The following is a 26,242-nucleotide window of genomic DNA, read 5'->3' as shown; positions in this document are numbered from 1 at the left end:
AAGTGATTTCCCAGTCACATTCTCACCATTGTCCACAGTCCTGAGCTGGCCTGCGAAATCAGCTGAGCCTTAAAATTTTTTTTTTTAATAAAAGAAACGATATTTCAATCCCTTGCATGTGAGAGGTTTTAGAGAACTCCTGTGCGAGGAAATAAATCCAGGGAACGTCGGTTTGTTTAAAAGTCCTCTGCATAGCCCCAGTCTCCAGTTTCCGCTCAAAAACAAAAAACAAAAAAGACCGGTCGGTTTCCAAGGGGACAGAGATCGCCGCCTTTCTGGTTCTCCCGCGCGCGGGGATGACGGTAAACGTCGAGGTTCTCTGACGTCAGAGTTTCCTGTCCACCATTTTTGTCCCTGGCAAAGTGGGTTTTGCGCAGTGGCTTAGACCTGGAGAAGGAGTCGTGACGTGCAGGAAACCATTACAACACCGCTCGGGCCGTGCTCTCTGGCTGCTGCCGCCACCCCCGCCCTCGCCTCCGGTGAGTTCAAGGCGGCTAACTTCGGGGTGTGTCCCTCATTGATGGCAGGGGGACCCCAGGTTGAGTTGGAGGCTGGTGGGGTGGGCGGGAGAAGAAATCCTAGGAGCGTGACCGTTGAGGATGAAGTGAGCCGTCGGGTGTGACCGTTGTGAGGAAGAGGGTTGGAGAGAGGGACTCCACGACTCCGGCCTGACGAGGGAATTCTCGGGTGTGGCAGCTGGGAATTGGTGGGGCGGAGGGCACGGGAGGGGGGATATGTTCGAGGTCGGGGGTTGGGGCCAGAGGCCAGGGGTGTGGCCGGTATGGGCTGGAGGCGGAACGGGAGAACCTTCCTTCTGCCCCGCTTGGCGTCGTTCATTCGGAGGCTGGGACTTGACCAGCTAAGTAGAGGGCGAAAGGGATTCCCCCACAGGTTTGTCCATTGGCGCGCAGCACTCTCCTGTCTCCGGTAATTGGAGGTGAAACGACTCCTCTCTCCCATCTCGTAATGGAGGAATATATCCCAAGAATCTTGACCACCTGGGCCTGAAGAGGAATTCCTGACACTTGGGGGAAGGGAAGAGAAACCTTCAGACCCGATGTGAGAGAGGGGGAAGCAAATAGGGGTAAATCAGCCCCGAATTTTTTCTTTCTGGGTTTAGCAGGAATGATCTCGTTTGGGAAAGGCTGTAGGCTAAGCCAGAGGCAAAGAAACTGGAATGTGTTGTTATTTCCATATTCTTTGCATCCAAAGGATTAATTTAAGCTGTTTCTTTTCAGAGCAGTCTTCTACCTGGGGGGAGGCTTTTATTGAACTTACCTGGCTATTTCATTATGAAGCAGTGTGCATAAAGTGTGGATACTTCATTAAACTTTGATTTTTAAAAGAAATAGGTGTTTTAAATGCCAGATGTTGTTACGATAATCATTGAGGTTAAAAAGAAAAAGTAAAGAAAGCACAGTAAGTTTCGAAAAGGCGGAGTGACCCAGAAAGTGGTCTGAATGAGGGACAATTTAAATGATTAATTAAGTTTCTGGTATGCCTGTATTGCTTAGCCTCAGGGTACACTTACAAAGTAATAATGGAAAGCAGATGGAGGAGATGCAACTGTACAAGAAAGCGTGTAACACATTCCAGTGATGACTAAGCGTGGTGGTAAGGTGAGAACTGTTTGCAGGTACCTTAACAGTTTAAACTCCCGAGGAAGCAGAAAGGATAGTGTGTTCTGCAAACAGCCTCAATGAAAGTTGAGTGGTAAAATTAACACAGAGTTATCATTTTGTGAGTGAGACTCAAGAGAGTTCAGTTCATCTTCCCCCACCTTAAACATCCATATTTAAAAATATTACATTTTATGTACGGGTTTGACCCAAGCTGAGCAGTGAATTAGATATGATACCTTCTTCTTTCTTCCTTCTTTACTTCTAGGCTTCAGTTTTCCAGAGTTTTGCTGTTTCAGTTAATAATTGGATGGAAGAGGGTGTCTGGGTGGCTCATTAGTTAAGCCTCTGCTTTTGTCATAGGTCATCATCCCAGCGTCCTGGAGTTGAGCCTGCATTGGGTTCTCTACTCAGCAAGAAGCCTGCTTCTCCCTCTCCCACTCCCTATACTTGTGTTCCGTCTCTTGCTGTCTCTCTCTGTGTCAAATAGATAAATATAATCTTAAAAAGAAAAAAAATTGGATCTAAGGGGCACCTGGGTGGCTCAGTCTGTTAAGCATCTGCCTTTGGCTCAGGTCATAATCCCAGGGTCCTGGAATGGAGCCCTTCATTGGGCTCCCTGCTCAGAGAGGACTCTGTTTCTCCCCATGCCTCTCCTCTTACTTGTGCTTTATCTCTCAAATGTATACATAAAATCTTAAAAAAAAAAAAAAATTGGGTGTAAAACTTGAGGCACCTAGGTGGCTCAGTGTGTTGGGTATCTGACTTTGGCTCAGGTCATGGTCTCAGGGTCCTGGGATTCGTGTCTGGCTCCGTGCTCAGTGAGGAGCTTGTTTGTCCTTCTACTCCTTTCCCTGCTCATTCTCTCTCCTTAATAAAATTTTTAAAAATTGGATGTAAAATTTTTGAAGTTCTTTCTTACTGTATAATAATAAATTACTTTGTAGTCTGACATAGTTAAATAGAAATCACGGGTGTGGAGGTGCCTGGGTGGCTCAATTATTTGAGCCTCCAGCTCTTAATTTGTGCCCGGATCATGATCTCAGGGTCATGGGATTGAGCCCTCATGTCAGGCTCTGAGCTCAGCGCAGTGTCTGCTTGTCCCTCTCTCTTTGCTCCTCCCTGCCACAAACTCCCTCTAAAATACATAAATAAAATCTTAAAAAAAAAATAATCGTAAGCGTGTTTGTTATAATTAGGAGCCTTGTGATTTCTTATGAGCTAAATGATAATGGAAGACACTATTATCTTTGCATTGAAATATCTAATTATTGAAATATTTGAGGGGCACCTGGGTGGTTCAGTTGGTTTAGCATCTGCCTTTGGCTCAGGTCATCATGTTAGGGTCCTGGAATTGAGCCTCACGTGGGGCTCTCTCTTCAGCCAAGAGCCTGGGTGCTCTCTGTGTCAAATAAATAAAATCTTGAAAAAAAGTTTGAAATCTCAGTGCTTCTCACCCCTGTAACGAAAGATGTCTTAAATGGCCTTTCTGCCCTATAATTGGGTTAGCTCCGGCCAGTTTTTTTGCTACAGGCTCCAGACTGTGTAAAGCCAACTATGTGTGAGAAGAAGGGATTTAGTGGCTTCACCAAGTCTAATTTAGCTGCCATTTCCCAGAGAGCCATTTGACGTTGAGACCCTATTTTTTTCTGGCCTTATTTTCTTTAGGGGCACTGTAAGGAGGGGGAATAGAAGAGAAGGGTCTTTCACAAGCTGTATTTGGTAGAAGCTAGGTTATGTTAAATCCAGATATATCATCCCATGTAGGGAGGGAGGCTTCCTCTGAAAATGCAGGCATCAGATGCTGGGCTAGCCGGGCTAGGACAAGAGTGAGTGTGTGCTTTCCCTGTGGTTGCCATTGTTTAGCAGTATCCCAAGGCCATACCGCAGGTCCTAGAACAGTCAGTGACTTGTCTCGTTTATCTGGTGGGAAGGTGGTGTGAATTCAGACTCCATGATGGCTTTACTTTTTCCTGGGGTTTCCTCTAGGAGAAAAAAGAAACTTTTTTTTTTTTTTTTTTCCAGGAAGAGCTTGATTTTTGAGGCTCTTCAGCAAATATTTTATTTATTTATTTTTTTTTCAGCTCTATCTTAGCTACTTTTCCTTTGGTTTCTAATGCAGGCTGTAGTTTTCACCATCCTGTAATTTTGAGAACCTGGTTATGTTCATCTTTGGCATGTGATTATCTCATTTAAAAAGTATGTAATTTAAAAAAAAGATTTATTATTTGAGAAAGAAGGATGGAGAGGGAGAAGCAGACTCCTGCCTGATGCAGGGCCCTGGAATCATGACCTGAGCGGAAGGCAGATGCTTAACCCACTGAGCCCCATATGCCCCATATATAGTTTTTTGAAGTGTAATTCACGTAACATAAAATTAATAATTTTAAAGTGAACAGTTGAGTGACATTTAGGACATTCTTAGTGCTGTGCAACCACCACCTCTTCCCACTTGTTTTTGTTTAGACTACTTACATTTTTCTTGGAGTTTTCTTTTGGCTTGAGGCACGTAGGTTTCCCTGTCAATAGGGGTCAGGGATGCTTCATTTACTATTGTTTACAGCAGTGGAAGCTAAGAGTGATCGGTTTCTCCCTTTCTTTAAGAGCAGAGATTCTTATTTTAGGAGCTAAGATGACTTGTCTCTCTTCCCTGAAATTTTGTGGGTGGGTACATTGTTCCTTAGTTAGGAACACAGTGCTCCCAGTGAATAGGACAGAAATATATTCCTTGACAATGAAATTTAAGGGAGGTAGTGAAATGTGTGGGTCACTACTAAAGGCAGAATTTCTTTTTTCTAAATGGTGCCAGCAGAGCTTTAAGATTTTATTTATTTATTTGACAGACAGAGATCACAAGTAGGAAGAGAGGCAGGCAGAGAGAGAGGGGAAGCAGGCTCCCTGCTGAGCAGAGAGCCCAATGTGGGGCTCCATCCCAGGACCCTGGGATCATGACCCGAGCCCAAGGCAGAGACTTTAACCTTAACACTGAGCCACCCAGGTGCCCCGTAAAGGCAGAATTTAAGACTAGGTTAACTTTATCATTAACAAACTGTGGTTAAAATTCTTGTTAAGAATTTAATATGTGCATATGTTTATGAGATCTTTAGAAAACAGAACAATTTTTGTGTCTTTTTTCAAAGAAACCGTGAAAAATAACTTCCAGATTGTGTGTGTATGTATGTAATTATTTATTTTTAAAGATTTTTATTTATTTGGCAGAGAGAGACAGCCAGAGAGGGAACACAGGCGGGGGGAGTGGGAGAGGGAGAAGCAAGCTTCCCACAGAGCAGGAAGCCCAACGTGGGGCTCCATCCCAGGATGGTGACCTGAGCCAAAGACAGAGGCTTAATGATTGAGCCACCTAGGCACCCCCAGATTATGTTTTTAAATCCTAAGTAAGTTTTAAGTTTTGAGGATTCTTTTGGACTTAAGATGGCATAATAACATCCTAGACAGACCATATTGGCCTTGAGCTCTGGCTCTCAGGTTCTAGAAATCATTTCTGTATAGCGATTTCTCTCTTTGTATGTGTAAGTTCTTACATAATAACTTCAGATTTATTTCAGATCTTATACATGAAGGACTCCTTTCTTCAATTTGCCCATTTCACATTTAGTGTACATGGTGAATGGATTAAATAATTATAACATTCTTTGAATTTTTGCTAGGAAGGCATTATGAAAATATTGTAAAAAGCAAGCCTCTGTCACAGGTTAATTTTTAATTATATCAAAATGGGAATTTCTGTATTCTATAATATTTGTGCGTTCTAGCTCACATAGAAGGTAATTCAGGGAAATTCTGGTACAACCTAAAGCACTCTTGCATAAGGATCAGGACTGTAAATAGAAGCTACTTGGAAAGAGCTCAGCTGAGTTTAATTTCCCTTAGGCTATCCAAGTAGCACAATGTAGAGATCAGATTTGAGCCAGGCTTTTTTCATTATTTCATGTTTATTTGGCTCTTTTTTATTTTCCTTAATTACATTGATTTGTTTATTGCTTGGGTCTTTTCTCTCTGATCCATATTTACTATTGTTTGCCAAATGTGGTATCACTCATGTTGTTTTGGCTTGACAATAATGAGCAGGTGCCAGGCATCAGTCCTAAATTTGGTAATAAGCATTGTTAATGAGGATGGTAAGGAAGAAGATACACATTTTTGAGTGCGGAAGGAATATTACTACATGGAAATTTAAATAAAGTTAAAGATATCAACTACCTAGGACAAAGTCTTAAAAGTTTCTTAAATCAGAAAACATTGTCTCATTATTAGGGGGAGAAATGTGGCCAGTCCATGCCCTTTTGTTTCACTAGTAGAACCATGTGTCAGTTGGATTAATTTTCCATTTAACTTGAAGCATTAACTTGAGGCTGGGATCCATGATCTTTTGAGTTTTAACACCTTCTGATTCTTTTTTGTATGCAGTGTGACTGAATAAATATCTTATCTCTTTTTTTTTTTTTTGCCTTGTTTTTAGCTGTAAAGTGACATTATTTATTATTTGGGAATACTTTTGGGCTAAGTATAGATAGTTGGAAATATGAAAACTATAATTAAGAAATCCACGTGTGAGGCATATTTGCCTCTAGAGATTTGTTGTGAAAGAATATTGTCCTATTAATGTAGGCTTTTTATTCTGAGATTCCTTTTTTCAAGAGATTCATGTAATGGTGAATAGGTTGGCACAGTTTTCTCTTTCAACCTTACTATTGCTTCAGGATATGTGCTTTGGAATGACTCCATCTTGAGGTAGGGAGTAAATAAGATTTTCCTTAATGGAAAGTAATGGGGAGATCTTTCAAAACAAACTTTTTCTTATCTTAATATTTGAGTGCCTAATTGAAGATGTATTTGCAGAAAGGTCTAGCTTTAGGTCTTGGAGGCTTGGAGGAGATAATTATGCATAAAATCACAAGGCCATAATAGATTATCAATTCATGCCATTTAGCCTATGGATTTTGCCCCAGATAGTTCCTTGAGGCAAGAGTTAACATCCCTAATTATTTTTGCATGTCTTGAATCACCAGTAATGGTGGTAAGGAAGAAAATACCCATTCTTGAGTATAGAAATTCTTTTTTTTTTTTTTTAAAGATTTTATTTATTTATTTCACAGACAAGAGATCCCAAGTAGGCAGAAAAGCAGGCACAGAGAATGGGGGGGAAGCAGGCTCCCTGCTGAGCAGAGCTCAATCCCAAGACCCTGGGATCACGACTTGATCACGAAGGCAGAGGCTTTAACGCACTGAGCCACCCAGGTGCCCCTGAGTATAGAAATTCTTATAAATGTTATTAAAATTAATCAGTGCCTTGCTGGACATCACTAAATTGGATAAATCATTTTTTCTTCTCTTGTTATAGGTGCACATTAAAGATCCAAAACCATGACTGACTCCAAGTACTTCACAACCAATAAAAAAGGTAAGTACAAAAACTTGATCAAAGAACTTTTGAGTTCTTTGAGTTTGAGTTCTTCAAAAGTTATAGTGTCAAATTGTTCCCCCTAGAATGTTCCTGACCTCTTCAGACATGCATATTGTGGACAGTCTTATTGGGGATCTATTGTTTATATAGAACTGGGTATTTGAATAAATTATTAAAGGATAGGTTTGTAAAGATAGGGCTATGATACACATGATTTTGAGTTGAAGGTTCTATTCTGGTAAGAGGATGAAATCCAATTTGGATCCATTGAAGATTGGTAGATCTGAGGAAGGCAGAAGCAGCAGCAGCAGCACATTCATTCTCTTTTTTTTTACTTGGAAATATTTTATAACGAACAGTACTATTAAAGCAATATAGGTCACGCAAAAAATAAAAATGCAATTCTCTTTCTCCTTATTCCAGTTCCTGAGGTGAACTCAGGTGTATCCTTAGTTTTTTTCTATGCATATAAATGAAAGTATTAATCCATATGATTAAGCAGTTTTTTATCTTTAACAAAAAGAGGTCATGCAACAGTACATAGAAACTTGGTATTTTCATATCCCTCCATATATAGATTTACCTCATTCTTTGGGTGTTGTCTAAATAAATTCTTTGTACTTAAGACAGGGAACCTCTAGGATGCCTGGGTAGCTCAGTCCTTAAGCATCTGCCTTTGGCTCAGGTCATGGTCCCAAGGTCCTGGGATCGAGCCCCACATCTGGCTCCCTGCTCATCAGGGAGCCTGCTTCTCTCCCTGCTTGTGCTCTCTCTCTCTGTCAAATAAATAAATTAAATGTTTAAAAAAAAAAAAGGGAACCTCTAGAGTCAGTTCCATGATTTTTAGGTCATAGTCTGTGGATTACTTGAAAACAGCTTTGAATTTATTAACCTCATAGTCTTTGTAATCAGAAATATAATACTGCTTTACGGGATGTCTAGGTGGCTCAGTCTGTTGAGTGTATGACTCTTGATTTTGGCTCAGGTCATGATCTTGGGGTCATGAGATCAAGCCCAGTGTTGGGCTCTGCACTCAGCATGGAGTCTGCTTGAGGATTCTCTCCCTCTCCTCCTTCCCTATGTGCATGGGCATGCATCCTCTCTCTCTCAAATAAAATCTTTAAAGTGTGTGTGTGTATGTGTGTGTGTGTGTGTGTGTATATATATATATATATAAAGTAAAATCTCTAAGAGTGTGTGTGTATGTGTGTGTATATGAAATATACTGTTTTTTACATACAGCTATGCGGCTAGGAATTAGGGATTCTTCCTGGGAAAGTCCAGCCTCCTCATCTTTTGTAAAATAGTTTCCAAATAACAGCTCCTTTCTAATGCTGTAGATGACCCTCCCTTTAAAAACAGACCAGCTTTGGAGCATCTGGATGGCTTAGTTGGTTGCTGTCTGCCTTCAGTTCAAGTCATGATTTCAGGGTCCCGGGTTAGAGCCCCACATCCTGCTGCCTTCTCAGGGAGCAGTCTGCTTCTCCCTTTCCCTCTGTGATCTCTCTTGCTCTCACTCTCTCTCTCAAATAAATAGATAAAAATCTTTAAAAGAAAAAAACAAAAACAAAAACCACAAAGTCCATCTCCCTTGACTTATTCATTCTGTTTATTTATTCAGAAAATGTTTATTGAGTGTCTCCTGTGTGTGAGTCATGCTTTCTCTATACCATGTCTCAATTCATGCACTTCGTGGCTCCCACCCAACTTCTCTATCTTGATTAGTCACACTTCACAAAAACCATTAACCATTGTCGCTCATTTTCAGCTTTTTTTCTGACATTCTGAAATGCTATTTATTGTTGACATTTCGTATGCTTTGATGACCAAGATATTGTTTATATTGACATAAAAAGATGTCATTTAAAAACTCACCTAACTTGGGACACCTGGATGGCTCAGTTAGTTAAATATCTGAGTCTTGGTTTTGGCTCAGGTCATGATCCTGGGGTGGTAGGATTGAGCCCCACAACAGGCCCCACCCTCAGCGGGGTATCTGCTTGAGATTTTCTCCCTCTTCCTCTCTCTCTCCCTCTCTCTCTAAAATAAATGAATAAATATTTAATTAATTTTTAAAAAACCCTTACCTAACTCTTCAAACCTTCTCTTGTAATGAATCCTGGTAACCTTTTTAAATTCAGTGATCTGTAAAAGTTTAAGACCTACAGATTGCATCACTGGTGGGTAAATACCACATTTTAAAAAATGGATAGACTCTGTTCCTTTTACTTCCTGCAACACCCACCAGAACTGCCACTGGAACATATTCTTTGTTTATGCTAGAATTGGAATAGTTTCAGTTACATCCTGTTTTGATTCTTCAGCTTCTGCTGCTTTTCACAGTGCAGACTTCTGAAACCCTGCTGCTTGTCCTTTACTGTTCCTAGAAGTAAATGATGGGAACCCTAAGAACTGGATTTGGCAGCAGAGGACTTGGTGGAGAGGAGAATGACTCTAAAAGGACCAGCCTTTGGGGCTGTACTATTTTTGCATTTGTTGATTAAAATAAAACCGATTTTTGTAACTTTGTTTGCCTTGCTGGTACTGGATATTGACGTAACAAGCTTTTTTAGTGCTCAGCTTCTGTGTTTCTTACCAGTTTCATCCTTCCCATCCTAAGGCTTTAGCGGATCACGTAGTTTGCTGTCCCCACTGTTTCTATAGTGGTGAATGAGATCTCGTTAAAATGAACATCAAGCACAGTCATATAAACATGGCAGAAAATGAGGCACTATTGTCGAAGAGCTGAAGGCTATAGAGGGAAGGTTGAACTGGGAGTAGCCGACTGCTTTTTCACAGACACAGTGGTGTCTTTTGTTTTTTCTTTTAAAACCAGTTGAGGTTTATTACCATGACAGCCCTGGCATTTCACTGTGCAGAACCTGAGCACTCCTTCAAGATTGTGCCTTTAAAAATGACTCTGGTGGGGCGCCTGGGTGGCTCAGTGGCTTAAAGCCTCTGCCTTAGGCTCCAGTCGTGATCCCATGGTCCTGGGATTGAGCCCCGCATCTGGCTCCCTGCTCAGCAGGGAGCCTGCTTCCTCCTTTCTCTCTGCCTACTTGTGATCTCTGTCTGTCAAATAAATAAATAAAATCTTAAAAAAAAAAAAAAGTCTGGTTTGTACCATCTTTTTTTTTTTTTTTTTAAGATTTTATTTATTTATTTGACAGAGATCATAAATAGAGAGGCAGGCAGAGAGAGAGGGGAAGGCAGGCTCCCCTCTGAGCAGAGAGCCTGATGCGGGGCTTGATCCCAGGACCCTGGGACCATGACCTGAGCTGAAGGCAGAGGCTTAACCCACTGAGCCACCCAGGTGTCCCTCCCTGTACCATTCTTGAAGCTTCAATTTTTTTTTTTTAAAAGATTTTATTTATTTATTAGAGATCACAAGCAGGCAGAGAGAGAGAAAGGCAAGCAGGCTCCCTGCGGAGCAAAGAGCCCAATGTGGGGCTCGATCCCAGGACCCTGGGATCATGACCTGAGCCGAAGGCAGAGGCTTTAAGCCACAGAGCCACCCAGGCGCCCCTCCCTGTACCATTCTTGAAGCTTCAATTTTATTATTTCCATCAGACCAGTTGGATAGGATGGGGCCTTGAAGCCTTAAAGTGCTAATTAGAGCAGGGATTCTCAGCCCTGGTTGTGCATTAGAATCACATGGAGGAACTTTAAAAAATATGAACGGGGCACCGGGGTGGCTCAGTTGTTAAGCATCTGCCTTTGGCTCAGGTAATGATCCCAGGGTCCTGTGATCAAGCCTTGTGTCGGGCTTCCTGCTCTGCAGGGAGTCTGCTTTTCCCTCACCCACTCTCCCTGCTTGTGTTCCCTCTCTTACTGTGTCTCTCTCTGTCAAATAAATAAATAAGATCTTAAAAAAAAAAAAAAAGAATGTGAGAGCTCTTCTTGACATGCTGATAGAACCTGAGCATTGTTATTCTCTAAATACCTCCCAGGTAATATTTAGTTGGAAACCTCTGGATTCAGCAGTCAGGAGGCATAGTTCTAAGAGCAGCTCTGTCACTAACTCGCTCTGTGATCTTTGAACCTCAGTACTTTATCGGTGGGTGAATGAGCAGATATCTGGAATCTCTTTGGTTTGAAAACAGATTTGTGAACCCGTTTCGTGCCTACATTTCTTTTTTCCTTGGGACCTTGAAATTCTGATGGAAGATCTTCGTCAATCAGATGCCGTTCTCTCCCTATCGTAGTAGGATATCATGAGATTTGTTTTTTCCCCACCCATGTACTTCCCAAGATCTGGATTTTACGTTCTTCTCTGGCCATAATCTCAAAGATGGTATGGTTGTCAGTGGGTCAATTAATAGTCTGTGGACTTGAATTGTACCTATCCTATAGTTTTTAAATTCTTCTTCTTCAATTGCTACCCTGCCTCTGGTCAGTGGTCATGTTATGTATTAGAGTGTAGTGTTTCGGTCTAGTTTTCTGGTCCTGAGATCTCACCAGTTTGCTCTCTTCTTTTGTAGGAGAAATCTTTGAATTAAAGGCTGAACTCAATAATGAAAAGAAAGAAAAGAGGAAGGAGGCTGTGAAGAAAGTGATTGCTGCCATGACTGTGGGAAAGGACGTTAGGTAAGGGTAATCACTCCTGCTGTTGGTCACTTTACACCCATACCCTATTTTATGGCTTCTACTGCTTTTTGTTTAACTGTTGTAATCATAGAATCTATAAAAATGGGTTTGTCCCACTGAAAGATCATGAGGAAGTGTTTGCTTTTACATTAACTTTGTGACAAGTTTTTTTGAAAAATGAAACCAGTTTGATTTTGTTGCATTGAGATCTAACCTAAAACCTCCTGAGAGCTGGCACAGTTACACGTCTTCTGTTGAAGTAGTTCTAGAGAAGATGCTAAAAGTGTACTGAGAAGCAGAAGCTCATACGTTCTTTAATTGGCTCAAGCTAGTGTCCTTAACTCTACAACTGTAGATTCAGTTGCTGAATTAAAGATGAAAATCAATGTTAACAAAGCCCATTTTGTCTTTTTTTTTCCCCCCTGTAATTCAGCCAGACCATTTGGAAATAGGTACAGATTATTCACAGGCCCCTGAGGATTCACAAGATCCTTTTCTGGGGATTTGTGAGGTCAAAGCTGTCTTTTTTTTTTTTTTTGACAGAGAGAAATCACAAGTAGATGGAGAGGCAGGCAGAGAGAGAGAGGGAAGCAGGCTCCCTGCTGAGCAGAGAGCCCGACGCGGGACTCGATCCCAGGACCCTGAGATCATGACCTGAGCCGAAGGCAGTGGCTTAACCCACTGAGCCACCCAGGCGCCCCAAAGCTGTCTTTATAATAATACTTGGGTATTATTTGCCTTTTTTACTGTGCTGACATTTGCACTACAGGTACCTTAGTGTGAATCAAGTTAGCAGTGCCAAACTGTGACAGTAGTCATTGTATTCGTCACCACTATATACTTAGAGGGGAAATAGGCAGTTATACTTATGACTGTTTTTCGTGAAGCATTAAAAATTTATTTTTTAAGGGGCACCTGGGTGGCTCAGTGGGTTAAAGCCTCTGCCTTCGGCTCAGGTCATGATCCCAAGGTCCTGGGATCAAGCCCCACGTCGGGCTCTCTGCTCAGCAGGGAGCCTGCTTCCTCCTCTCTCTGCCTGCTTCTCTGCCTACTTGTGATCTCCGTCTGTCAAATAAATAAATAAAATCTTTAAAAAAAATTTATTTTATTAAGCTTTGAATCTTGACTATAGGTCATTTTAATATTCCACGTGATAAAGCAGGAATTATGCATAAAGCACTTCTGCTGCATAGCAAAGTGATGGTTGACTTGGAGAAAAACCCTTGCAAAATTGTTTGAATTGGGAACCCCATTTTTTAGTGAAAAAATGATTGATAGGTTATAGTTAATCAGGCTTCAGTATTTGGGAGACATTTTATCAAAAATGAACAAAGTGAACCTGTCACTTCTAGAGAAAAAATTTGACATTGGATACATTTTGAGCTTTAAAGTAAAAATTAGATTGTTGGAAAACTTGTATCTCACAACATGAGCTTGACAGCTTCCCAATACTTACAGACTTTTCTAATGAGCTTGGTAATGAAATTAGTGAATGTATTATTTACATTCAAATTTATGTGGTGAAATTTGTCTCATTGGGAAGATCTGCATAACTCAGCCAGTATTTCCGAAATGACCACTGCATGTATCACAAAACTATGTGTGGGTAAAAGATCCAGTCAAAATAATTGATAAATGAATGCATTTTAATGCAATTAAATATTAAAAGCTCGATATGGTTTCAGATTCCTCATTGCAACTAACCTTTTTAAAAAAGATTTATTTATTTATTTTAGAGATAGGGAAAGATCATGCACACGCAAGTGGGAAAGGGGCAGTGGGAGAGAGAGAGAGAATCTTAGGCAGACTCCCTGCTGAGCCCAGAGCCTGATGAGGGTCTGGATTCTATGACCCTTAAGATCATGAACTGAGCTGAAACCAAAAGTCAGACACTTAACCCACTGAGCCATCTAGGTGTCCCTCCAACTAACTCTTAGAGAACTATCATTTGCAGACTGAAAAAAGAAAAAAATATAGCATTTGTCTAGCTTTTCAGTGAATCAAAGAATATCCAGTTAATCTGATAAAGCTGTTAAATTACTGCTCCCTTTTCCACCAACATATGTGTATCATTTTTTTTTTAGTCCAAACAGTATTCTACAACAGGTTGAATGTAGGAACGAATATGAGATCCAGCTGTCTTTTCTTTTCTTTTTAAGATTTTTATTATTTATTTATTTATTTGACAGACAGCGATCACAGGCAGGCAGAGACACAGGCAGAGAGGGGGAAGCAGGCTTCCTACTGAGCAGAGAGCCCGATGTGGTGCTTGATCCCAGATAGCTGTCTTTTCTTAAACCAGACATTAAAGAGATTTGCAAAAATATAGAACACTGTCATCTTAATTTTTAAAAAATACAAAATTTTTACTTTAAAATATTTGTTAATATGAAATACATTTATTATTTTAAATGGATCAGTGTTTTTTAAAGTATTTCTGTTTTAATTCCTGATAGCATAAAATATCAGTAGGTATAACCCACAGGAGCAAAAACTCTCTGGGGATCTCAAGAATTTTTAGTGTAAAGGGTTTCCTGAGACCTGGAGGGTGAGAGCAGTTCCCCCAACCAGACCAGGGGCCCAGGTGGAAACGGTGGCAATTAATGACTCAGATATTGGAGTTTAGTTTGTTAGCATTTGGTTCTTTTTTTTTTTTTTTTTTTTTTTTTTTTAAAGATTTTATTTATTTATTTGACAGAGAGAGATCACAAGTAGGCAGAGAGGCAGGCAGAGAGAGAGAGGAGGAAACAGGCTCCCTGCTGAGCAGAGAGCCCGATGTGGGACTCGATCCCAGGACCCTGAGATCATGACCTGAGCCGAAGGCAGCGGCTTAACCCACTGAGCCACCCAGGCGCCCTTTTTTTTTTTTTTTAAGATTTTATTTATTTATTTGATAGAGGTCACTAGTAGGCAGAGAAGCAGGCAGGTGGGGGTGGGGGAGCAGACTCCCCGCTGAGCAGAGAGTCCAATGCAGGGCCTGATCCCAGGACCCTGAGATCATGACTGAGCTGAAGGCAGAGGCTCAAATCAGTTTTAAATGTTCATTTGAAAACCATTTTTAGCTTACAGCTCATACAAAAGTAGTGGTGGGCTGTATTTTGTGCACAGGCTATGGTTTTCCTGTCCAGGATCGATCTAGTCACTGATGGGCTATTTTTGCCAAGTATTAAATCTAGATTGAGAGCATCGGTACTGATGAACTGGTAAAAGTCAACATAACTGGTAAACTGGTAAAAGTCATTTGTGTTCTCACCAAGGTTATTCATGTATCCTACAAAAGTGAAACCTCTTTGAGTTTCCTTTTGTATGCTTGGTAAACACTACTTGTTAATCTGTTAATTGCTAATAATTTGTGCTTATGCTATTCCACGTGTCATAATTTAAAAAGGGTAATAGATGTCTCAGCCTTAGTTGAAGAGACCCAAAATTTGAAAAATTAGGGAATAATAACATAATAGTTTTGTAATAGGTACCAGAGTATGTTTATTAAAGACAGTAAGAGTTCTTCGAAAGAGAGATCCATGTAAATAGGAACAGTTGAAGAACGCTTCTTGGAGGAGATGGAATTTGTACTGTGCCTAGATAGCTCAAAGATGCAGAATAATAGAGATTAGGTATTCTTAGGTTATCATATTTCAGTCTCCCCTGCAAGTAATTTCAAGTTCAGTGCTGTCTGATAGAAATACAATATGGGGCATATATAATTTAAAATTTTCTGATAGCCAAATTAAAAAAGTAAAATTAATATGAATAATATATTTTACTTAACACAGTACATTCAAAGTACCATTTCATCATGAAATCAATATAAAAATTATTAATGAGGCATTTTACATTATGCTTTTCTTTTTTTTTTTAATTTTATTTATTTATTTGACAAGAGAGCCCACAAGCAGGGGGAGCTACAAAGAGAGGGGAAGCAGGGACCCTGGGCTCAATCCCAGGACCCTGAAATCATGACCTGAGCTGAAGGCAGATGCTCAACTGACTGAGGCACCCAGGTGCCCCACATTATATTTTTCATACTAAGTCTGAAGATCCAATGTGTTTTTGTTGTTTTTCTTTAAGATTTTATTTATTTATTTGACAGAGCACAAGTAGGCAGAGCAGCAGGCAGATGCAGGCTCTCTGCAGAGCAGGCAGCCCATTGCGGGGCTCTATCTCTGGACCCTGGGATCATGACCTGAGCCAAAGGCCAATGTCCAACTGACTGGGCCGCCCAGGCGTTCCCAATATGTGTCTTACATACATACATCAGATCTTAGTTCAGACCAGCCACATTGCCAGTGAGTAACTACATATGACTAGTGGCTACCATACTGGAAAGTTCAGGTTTCTAGCTTTATAAGTTGGTACTTAACGGTTTTTACCTTTAAATTTTATTTATTTATTTGAGACGGAAGATGGAGGGTCAGAGGGAGAAGCAGACTCCCTGCCAAGCAGGAAGCCTGATGTGGGATTCGATCCCAGGACTCCAGGATCATGACCTGAGCAGAAGGCAGTCACTTAACCAACTGAGCCACCTAAATGCCTGGTTTTTACCTTTAGAACTTATTCTTGATAGAGATCTTCTTGATCTTATGTAGGTTGTTGGAATTAAATTACTCAGGATCTTAAATTTACTGTTGGTTAATATGTCACATTTTTTTTAGCAGTTTTACAGTTGTTTTGTCCATGAGCTATTCTAGGAAATGGAAAGAACATTAATTTTGGGAGAGTATTAATTAGTGTTTATTGATTATCTACATGTTCATGAAACTACACTAGGTATGTACATTTAGGTTAAATGATTTTCAGGAGACTGTTTCATTGGAGAGAAGGTAGATGCTTTGACTTTGCAATCCATCTTCCTTTTTGTAAATAACTTTGTGTTTATTGTGTCTGTACAGGAGTGGTACTGTGTGACTAGTTATTTCAGTCATTCTCTGTCCTGTAGAAATATTCTGACATTTTTCTGTACTTGTAAGATGTTAAGAAGTATTTAAAATTAAGGGGCGCCTGGGTGGCACAGTCAGTTAAGCATCTGACTTTTGGTTTCAGCTCAGGTCATGATCTCAGGGTTGTGAGATCGAGCCCTATATAGGGCTTTGCACTCAGCATGGAGTCTGCTTGGGATTCTCTCTCCTTCTGTCTCTGCTCCTCCCACTCATGTTCTCGCTCTCAAATAAATTTTTTAAAAAGGCATTTAAAATTTATATAGTACTTTGATAAAGCCTTGGGGGAAGGTTAATTACCACACTCTCATAAAATACAGTTAATCTGTACTTTAAAAATACAGCTTATACTTTAAAATCAAATATGCTACCCTTCCAAACTAGTGGTTTGGGAGCCATTCCAAACTAAAGCTACTCTCCTTTGGCTTTATAAGAGAGTAGTAAATCATGCAATGACTTGAATTTGGGAAAAGTGTAAACTCCTTTTCTATTTGAGGACACTCAGATTTTCATTTGTCTGAGTTTGTAACGTTAAGAGTAAAGAAATTTTTAAAAAAGAATAAAGAATGAAATTCTAGAAAGGAATCAGGACTTCTTAGAAAAATGACTGGTTTCAGTTGTGAGTTTAGAAATGTACCAAGTAATCCCAGGTAGAGCATTGTGTCCTACCAGAAAGTGAGGAAACTGGTGAAAATGTAGGACTGCATCACAGGGACTCAGAAGATAGCTGAGTAAAAGTCCCCACTGACCAAGGATAGAAGAATATGAACATTAAAAGTATAGCAACCATAGTGCTTTTTTTTTTAATTTTTAATTTTTTATAAACATATATTTTTATCCCCAGGGGTACAGGTCTGTGAATCACCAGGTTTACACACTTCACAGCACTCACCAAAGCACATACCCTCCCCAATGTCCATAATCCCACCCCCTTCTCCCAACCTCCCTCCCCCCAGCAACCCTCAGTTTGTTTTGTGAGATTAAGAGTCACTTATGGTTTGTCTCAACCATAGTGCTTTGAACCTGCAATAAATTGATATATAGAATTACTGTTAATTTTTTTGTGTGATAAAGATTGTGGCTTTTTAAAACAAAATCCCTAAAGATGTGCCCTAAAATATGTATGAAATTATATAATGTTTAAGATTTAGCTAAGAATAATCCAGAGTAGCAGCTCTGGGTGGCTTAGTCAAGTTAAGTGTCCAGTCTTGATCTTAGCTCAGGTTGATCTCAGGGTTGTAAGTTCAAGCCCCATGTTGGGCTCCATGAAGGGTGTAGAGCCTACTTTAAAAAAAAAAAAAAAAAATCCAGAGCAATTAGTTGGAATAGGGGTGGGGGAAGGGAGAATGGATTGAGGATATGTATGAAACAAAATTGGATGTGTATTAATACTTCTTTGCAGCTGCGTGATGGATACATTTGTTATGCTGCTTTGTCTACTTTTGTATGTTAGAAAATTTTCATAATGAAAAGTTTCTTAAATCTATTTTTAGAGACCTTCTTGGGACCAGGACTATAGTTTCTTTAGAAATTCATTTCAGTCTTAGTTGTTACCACAGTGGGGATGTATTTCCTTGCGTCAGATCACTTGGGTAAATAAGGCCATTTCTTCATGTTCCATCCAGTAGCTTGGCACTAGCACTTATTCATTTTCCTTTTCTCTTTTCTCCTGTCTTCTCAGTTCTCTGTTTCCAGATGTAGTGAACTGTATGCAAACTGACAACCTGGAATTAAAGAAACTTGTTTATCTCTATTTGATGAATTACGCCAAGAGTCAGCCAGACATGGCCATCATGGCTGTCAACAGCTTTGTGAAGGTAACATTTCCCCCCCTTCCCAGGAACCAGTCTCATCTACCTCAAGTAACCTTTTCAGAAGTGTTTCTTGATATAATTAATGTCTGCATTGCAAATAAGCCACCTCTGTTCCAAAAGAGGACCTCTAGAGAAGTACTGGCAGTGACTAGGAGTGTTCATGTTTTTAAGCATTCTTTATGCCAGCATTCGTCATCCAGTTCAAACCATATGGAGAGCCTTCTGTTAGCTGGTCTTGGTGCATCCTTGCCAGATGGGAGAAGAAAGCCAGGTGAAGAAACCTCAGTGTTTTACCTTGCCAGGCTCACAAAGGTTAGGAGTATTATTGCAGTTTCAGTAACCTGGGCTTTATCTGTTTTATGTTTGGAGAAATTATGCTTATGGGTCAGAAGTAGTGGAAACTGCAGGAGTGACTACTTCTGTTTTGTTTTACTTAATAGTTCTTAACACTCAGGTTTTTTTTTTGTTTTGTTTTTGTTTTTTTTTATGAAAACTTCCAAACATATTCAAGTAGAGGAAATAGTATTATAAATTCCTAAATCCCCATCTTGTAGTTTCAGTAGTTACCAACCCAAGACCGGTCTTATTTAATGTACTCTCCCCATACATGCTCTCCTAACTCCCATTCCTTCTCTTACTGGATAATTTTAAAGCAAATCCCAAACATCATAAAGATGAAAAATCATTTCATCCTTATATTTGTGAGAGTAAGATCTCTTTTTAAAGATTTATTTATTTGAGAGAGAGAGTGTGTAAGCGCAGATGCGGCAGGGTGGGGGAACAGAGTCTTAGGCATACTCCACACCGAGCTTGGAGCCAGACTTAGGGCTTGATTTCACAACCCTGAGATGATGACCTGAGCTGAAACCAAGAGTCCAGTGCACAACTGATGGCACCACCTAGGCACCCCAAGATCTCTTTTTAAAGCATAACTACAATACTATTGTCACATCCTAAAAAGAATTGACCATTAAAAAATTTCTTATTATTGAATATGCAGTCAGATTTTTCCTGTCATTAGATTTGATGGACATAATAATGAGGTGGTTCCTATTAATATATGTCTTTTTTTTTAAACTAGTGTTTTTTTCTCTGTTGGAAATTTAGTCTCCATTAAAAAAACCAAAAATATCAGAGTAGCTGGGTGGCTCAGTGGGTTAAGCCTCTGCCTTCGGCTCAGGTCATGATCCCAGAGTCCGGGGATCGAGCCCCACATCGGGCTCTCTGTTCAGCGGGGAGCCTGCTTCCTCCTCCTCTCTCTCTCTCTCTTTGCCTGCCTCTCTGCCTACTTGTGATCTCTGTCTGTCAAATAAATAAATAAAATCTTTAAAAACAAACAAACATAACCAGCATTTCTAAAATTAGCTTCTATTAGACTGTTTTGAAAAATACACAATATGCTTTCTTCTCATGGAATTTTTGTTCTTTTCCTGTGTTTAGCTATGTAGTACAGAATCCGAGAACACAACATTTTCATTCTTTCCGTCTGGTGGTTCATAGATGGACTACATCATTGGAAAGATAATTTAGTTTACATTTTTTGGAAGTTAGCATGTACATAGGTTTATAATGTTTAAAGAAATTTTTTAATGTAAGGCAGTTTGAGGAGCATTCTCTTTGTACTATATTTGGAAGCATTTGCTAATAAAGGAGAACGTTCAGGCACATGGCTGGCTTAGTTGGTAGAGCATGTGACTCTTGATTTTGGGGTCATGAATTCTAGCCCCGTGTTGGGTGTGGAGATTATTTTAAAATAAATAAATAGGGGCACCTGGGTGGCTCAGTAGGTTGAAGCCTCTGCCTTCGGCTCAGGTCATGGTCTCAGGGTCCTGGGATTGAGCCCCGCATCGGACTCTCTGCTCAGCGAGGAACCTGCTTCCTCCTCTCTCTTTGCCTGCCTCTCTGACTACTTGTAATCTCTTCTATCAAATAAATAAATAAAATCTCTTAAATAAATAAATAAACTGCTCATTTTTAAAAAAAGGAGAAGGTACTTCAGAGGGCCTTTTCTGCTACTTAACTCCAGACACTTAGGTCAGCCCTAAACCAGTTTCTGTTTTCCTTTGCTTTCTTGGCTGTAGGCCCCACAAAGTTCAGCCCTCTTTTCTCTCTGCTTGATATTTATAGACTGACTCTGGGATGGGACACATCTTTCCATTTCCCCTTTTCTTTTTTCTGTTGTTAAGGCATGTCCACTAATGGCCATGGCAATGATAATACCAGGTCACTAAGCTTCCACCTACTCCTTGATTGAATCCCACTGCGCATTTCTTCATTGTGTTTTGTAAAACAGTTAAATAAATTCCTAACCTAAGCTCTCTCTCTCTTTTTTTTATTAAAGATTTTATTTAGGGGCACCTGGGTGGCTCAGTGGGTTAAAGCCTCTGCCTTCAGCTCAGGTCATGATCCCAGGGTCCTGGGATTGAGCCCTGCATCCGGCTCTCTGCTCAGCAGGGAGCCTGCTTCCCCCTCTCTCTCTGCCTGCTGCTCTGCCTACTTGTGATCTCTGTAAATAAATAAATAAATAAATAAAAGATTTTATTTATTTGAGAAAGAGGATGAGAAAGAGAGAGCATGAGAGGAGAGAGGTCAGAGGGACAAACAGACTCCTTGCTGAGCAGGGAGCCCTATGCAGGACTTGATCTTGGGGCTCCAGGATCATGACCTGAGTCAAAGGCAGTTGCTTAACCAACTGAGCCACCCAGGTACCCTAACCTAAGCTCTTAAATAGGCAACTAAGATTTGTACTTAGGAAACAAAAGCATAGGAGATCAGTGTTATGATACAGAATATAACTGGAAGCTTACATTAAGGAAGTGTTCTTTTGTGGCTTATAGAAACAAGACTGTTTTCCTTTAGTCACCGTGTACACCTGTAGTTGTCAATGATTGTTTTTCTTTCTTTCTTTCTTTTTTAAAAGGACTGTGAAGATCCCAATCCTCTAATTCGGGCCTTAGCAGTCAGGACCATGGGGTGCATCCGGGTGGACAAGATTACAGAATATCTCTGTGAGCCTCTCCGCAAGTGCTTGAAGGATGAAGATCCCTATGTTCGGAAAACAGCAGCGGTCTGTGTGGCAAAACTCCATGATATCAATGCCCAAATGGTGGAAGATCAGGGATTTCTGGATTCTCTGCGGGATCTCATAGCAGATTCAAATCCAATGGTAATAAGCTTCTGCTTTTATAAAGAGAGCAGTACTTAGAATAGGTTCCTTTAAAAAGCCTGTTTAAAACAAATCTTTGGGGCATTGAAAAAGGTTAGCTATGAGAAACATGAATTCTCTGTGTCCCTCAAGATTATGTAGGTGTTTTCTGAAATGAAAACCAAGTACTAAAATACAAGGGTCTTTTTTTTTTTTTTTTTAAAGATTTTATTTATTTATTTGACAGATCATAAGTAGGCAGAGAGGCAGGCAGAGAGAGAGGAGGAAGCAGGCTCCCCGCTGAGCAGAGAGCCTGATGCGGGGTTGGATCCCAAGACCCTGAGATCATGACCTGAGCCGAAGGCAGAGGCTTTATTTAACCCATTGAACCACCCAGGCGCCGCAAATACAAGGGTCTTAAAGCAAATCTTTGTATCATATCTACCCCTGTATTTCCTCAAAAACTGGTTCTTTCATCGTTTTTCAAGAGGGTTTTACCTTAAATTTATGTCAGTTTTAAAGGATTATTTCTTCTGATGTTTTTGGTCTTCTCTGGTAGTGTAGAAATAGAAACAAAGTTATATTTATTGCTTGATTATTGTAATGCAATCTTCTACAGGAAAATTCTAGGACAAAATTCTTTCTCTCAGCTTGTGTTCTAAATATTTGGCAGCTAGAACATAATACTTTAAAGTTTAGGGACCTTTTATTTCTCTTACTAATTTTTTTAACTTTGTCCTTATAATGAAAGGGAGAAAGTCCCAAGTTGTATGTTGACTACTAGTAACTGGAGCTCATTCAAATGGAATGATTGATCACTAGGTACCATTATTGAGAAGGCAGAGGAATATGGCCATTTTTTTCCCCTTTTTGCCCAATGCAGTATTTACTTGGAGGTGAATAACTTTGAGTTAATTAGTAGATCACCTCTGAACACTTTCTTTGTGAACTTTTTGAAATAGAGTTGGAATTTGCCCTTGAAATAGACATTGTCTCTCACTTCTGAATCATGTGCTCAGATCTCTGTTTCGGTATTTCACTTGGGTCATTTTACTCTTTGACTAGCCTTGGCTTCTGTTTATGAGCCTTTAAGTTTAGTGTCAAAGTCAAAGGATGAAGAAAGCCACATTTTTTTTAAGGTATTATGGTACTACCTACCTCAGGAATTATCTAGCTACCTTCTAGGCACAGAAGTTGGTGTGGGTGTGTATGTGCTTAAACCATGACTTCTGAAAGGTATCACCAGCAGTATTAGAAGATTCAGCTTCTCCTTTTTTCCCTCAAGTAGGACCATGTGGCACCTTTTTAAAAAAAATTCTGTAAAGAAAGAAATTTATAAGGCATTAGTGTCTATTTATAGAATGTTTAGCTGGTCCCAAGTTGTGTTTTGGTATTGTTTTTGAGTCACTGTTACCCTGAGCAGCTGTCTTTGAAATTTTCTACTTGAGGACAAATGAGAAGATAAGAGTTTAGGCTCCATGCTTCCAGGTTTCAGGGTTCCAGATGTGCAGGATATTGTGTACTCATATTCAGTGGAGCTTGGAGTGTGGAATGGAGTGAGATGAAAATGAGTTCTTACTCATAGGTAATTCCAGTTTGGGGAGAAAAAAGGCATTTTTATACCAATGTAAATTCTTAAAAATAGAACCTATAAAATTAGATGATGAGGGATAGGGGCTAACTGATGGTTTAGTAAAGAAGTCTTATTTATTTATTTATTTAAAGAATTTATTTATTTATTTGACAGGCAGAGATCACAAACAGGCAGAGGCAGGCAGGGAGAGAGGAAGAGAAGCAGGCTCCCCGCCGAGCAGAGAGCCTGATGCGGAGTTCACGGGGTTCAATCCCAGGACGCTGGGATCATGACCTGAGCCGAAGGCAGAGGCTTTAATCCACTGAGCCAACCAGGCCCCCATTAGTAAAGAGTTTTTTTGTTTTGTTGTTCATTTGTTGTACCCAAGCACTTGGATCTTTATCCAGATTAGTTGAGAGGATGGAATGATCTGGAGCAAGCCTAATTTGACTTATTTTAAGTTTTCATTGTGGAGGAGGAACTGGTTTTTGTCCAGCCCACAATACTCTCAAGTAATACATGTATTTATACATATATTTATTTATTTATACTTTTTATTATGGGAATTTTCAAATATATTCGAAGTTAGAGTGACTAAATGAAAACAATAGATAAATAAAATGAACCCATTTAACATTACCAGATTCAATCATTATCAACACGTGCCAGTCTTGTTTTTAGCTATTTTCTCCCACACCATACCCATGTGTACAGAATTTAAACAGGCAACACATCAGTGGGTCTCTTTGAAAACCCCTCCAAATCACTTCCTGATTTGTTGTAGTAAAAACAGGTTAAGAAATTTTAAGAGCATTATAGTTTACTATAATGTTATATTATACTCAGTTATCTTTTTTTTTTTCACTTATTTATTTTCAGCATAACAGTATCATTTTTTTTTTAAGATTTTATTTATTTATTTGTCATAGAGAGAGAAGCGAGAGCAAGCACAGGCAGACAGAGTGGCAGGCAGAGGCAGAGGGAGAAGCAGGCTCCCTGCCAAGCAAGGAGCCTGATGTAGGACTCAATCCCAGGACGCTGGGATCATGACCTGAGCCGAAGGCAGCTGCTTAACCAACTGAGCCACCCAGGCGTCCCAGTATCATTATTTTTCCACCACACCCAGTGCTCCATGCAATCCGTGCCCTCTATAATACCCACCACCTGGTACCCCGACCTCCCACCCCCCCGCCACTTCAAACCCCTCACATTGTTTTTCAGAGTCCATAGTCTCTCATGACACTTCCAATTTACCTCCCCTTCCAATTTACCCCAAACCCCTTCTCTCTAACTCTCCATGTCCTCCATGCTTTTTGTTATGCTCCACAAATAAGTGAAACCATATGATAATTGACTCTCTCTGCTTGAGTTATTTCACTCAGCATAATCTCTTCCAGTCCCGTCCATGTTGCTATAAAAGTTGGGTATTCATCCTTTCTGATGGAGGCATAATACTCCATAGTGTATATGGACCACATCTTCCTTATCCATTCGTCCGTTGAAGGGCACCTTGGTTCTTTCCACAGTTTGGCGACCGTGGCCATTGCTGCTATAAACATTGGGGTACAGATGGCCCTTTTCACTACATCTGTATCTTTGGGGTAAATACCCAGGAGTGCAATTGCAGGGTCATAGGGAAGTTCTATTTTTAATTTCTTAAGGAATCTCCACACTGTTCTCCAAAGAGGCTGCACCAACTTGCATTCCCACCAACAGTGTAAGAGTGTTCCCCTTTCTCCACATCCCCTCCAACACATGTTGTTTCCTGTCTTGCTAATTTTGGCCATTCTAACTGGTGTAAGGTGATATCTCAATGTAGTTTTAATTTGAATCTCCCTGAGGGCTAGTGATGATGAACATTTTTTCATGTGTCTGATAGCCATTTGTATGTCTTTATTGGAGAAGTGTCTGTCCATATCGTCTGCCCAGTTTTTTATATGATTATCTGTTTTGTGTGTGTTGAGTTTGAGGAGTTCGTTATAGATCCTGGATATCAACCTTTTGTCTGTAGTGTCATTTGCAAATATCTTCTCCCATTCCGTGGGTTGCCTCTTTGTTTTCTTGACTGTTTCCTTGGCTGTGCAGAAGCTTTTGATTTTGATGAAGTCCCAAAAGTTCATCTTCGCTTTTGTTTCCTTTGCCTTTGGAGACATATCTTGAAAGAAGTTGGTGTGGCTGATATCGAAGAGATTACTGCCTATGTTCTCCTCTAGGATTCTGATGGATTCCTGTCTCACATTGAGGTCTTTTATCCATTTTGAGCTTATCTTTGTGTACGGTGTAAGAGAATGGTCGAGTTTCATTCTTCTACATATAGCTGCCCAGTTTTCCCAGCACCATTTATTGAAGAGACTGTCTTTTTTCCACTTATACTCAGTTATCTTTGAGAAAACTTTTAGAGAAAATTTAAGGTTCCTTGGTAGATTTTGAGAAACTGTTTCAGGAATACTTTTTTTTTTCTTTTTAAAATTTTATTTATTTGTCGGAGACAGAGAGAAAGTGAGCACAAGCAGGGGGAGCAGCAGGTGGAGGGAGAGGGAGAAGCAGACTTCCCACTGAGCTGGGAGCCCAATGTGGGACTCCATCCCAGGACTCTGGGATCACGACCTGAGCTGAAGGCTCATGCTCAACCAGCTGAGCCACCCAGGCATCCCAAGGAATGACTTTTGTTTTGCCGTCTTTATTACCAATTTTCTTAGAGCAGGTATCAGCGTTAATTATCATTGGACCTATTACCCTCTAAATAGAAAATCTTGGGATGCCTGGGTGGCTCAGTTGGTTGGACGACTGCCCTCAGCTCAGGTCATGATCCCGGGGGTCCCGAGATTGAGTCCCGCATCGGGCTCCCAGCTCCACGGGGAGTCTGCTTCTCTCTCTGACCTTCTCCTCAATCATGCTCTCTCTCTCTCTCACTGTCTCTCTCCTCAAATAAATAAATAAAATCTTTTAAAAATAAATAAATAGAAAATCTTTTTGATTCTTGTCAGATTTCTCCGTAGCAGAACTTTTCCCTGATATGTTCAATTGAGTGCTAGCAAGGCATACAGGCTGCAAAATTTAAGGTGGTGCTCACATTCAGGTGTCAGTCTGTACCCACACAAACCTGAAAGTGAGGTGTGCCATGCTTGCCCTACTCCTATCCCGG

The 26,242-nt window shown here is 40.2% G+C and overlaps 1 protein-coding gene across 3 annotated transcripts in view; it reads left to right on the top strand.

Annotated features, from left to right (window-relative positions):
* Window positions 1-324: 324 nt before the first annotated feature.
* The window catches only part of AP2B1 (adaptor related protein complex 2 subunit beta 1), a 126,279-nt gene continuing 100,361 nt past the window's right edge, over window positions 325-26,242 (top strand). For 2 of the 3 annotated variants that reach the window (XM_059147282.1, XM_059147280.1), the window contains exons 1-5: window positions 325-479; window positions 6,982-7,041; window positions 11,526-11,631; window positions 18,247-18,382; window positions 21,300-21,545. In XM_059147282.1, coding sequence (XP_059003265.1) covers window positions 7,005-7,041; window positions 11,526-11,631; window positions 18,247-18,382; window positions 21,300-21,545 — 525 coding nt within the window. In that variant the 5' untranslated portion in view covers window positions 325-479; window positions 6,982-7,004. Of the gene's footprint in view, window positions 480-668; window positions 688-6,981; window positions 7,042-11,525; window positions 11,632-18,246; window positions 18,383-21,299; window positions 21,546-26,242 lie in introns of those variants that run through there. The other variant, XM_059147281.1, reaches the window with a different exon arrangement.

This window comes from Mustela lutreola, chromosome 15 (assembly GCF_030435805.1).
Source record: "Mustela lutreola isolate mMusLut2 chromosome 15, mMusLut2.pri, whole genome shotgun sequence".
Lineage (NCBI taxonomy): Eukaryota > Metazoa > Chordata > Mammalia > Carnivora > Mustelidae > Mustela > Mustela lutreola.
This window is presented reverse-complemented; position numbering and strand designations above follow the sequence as displayed.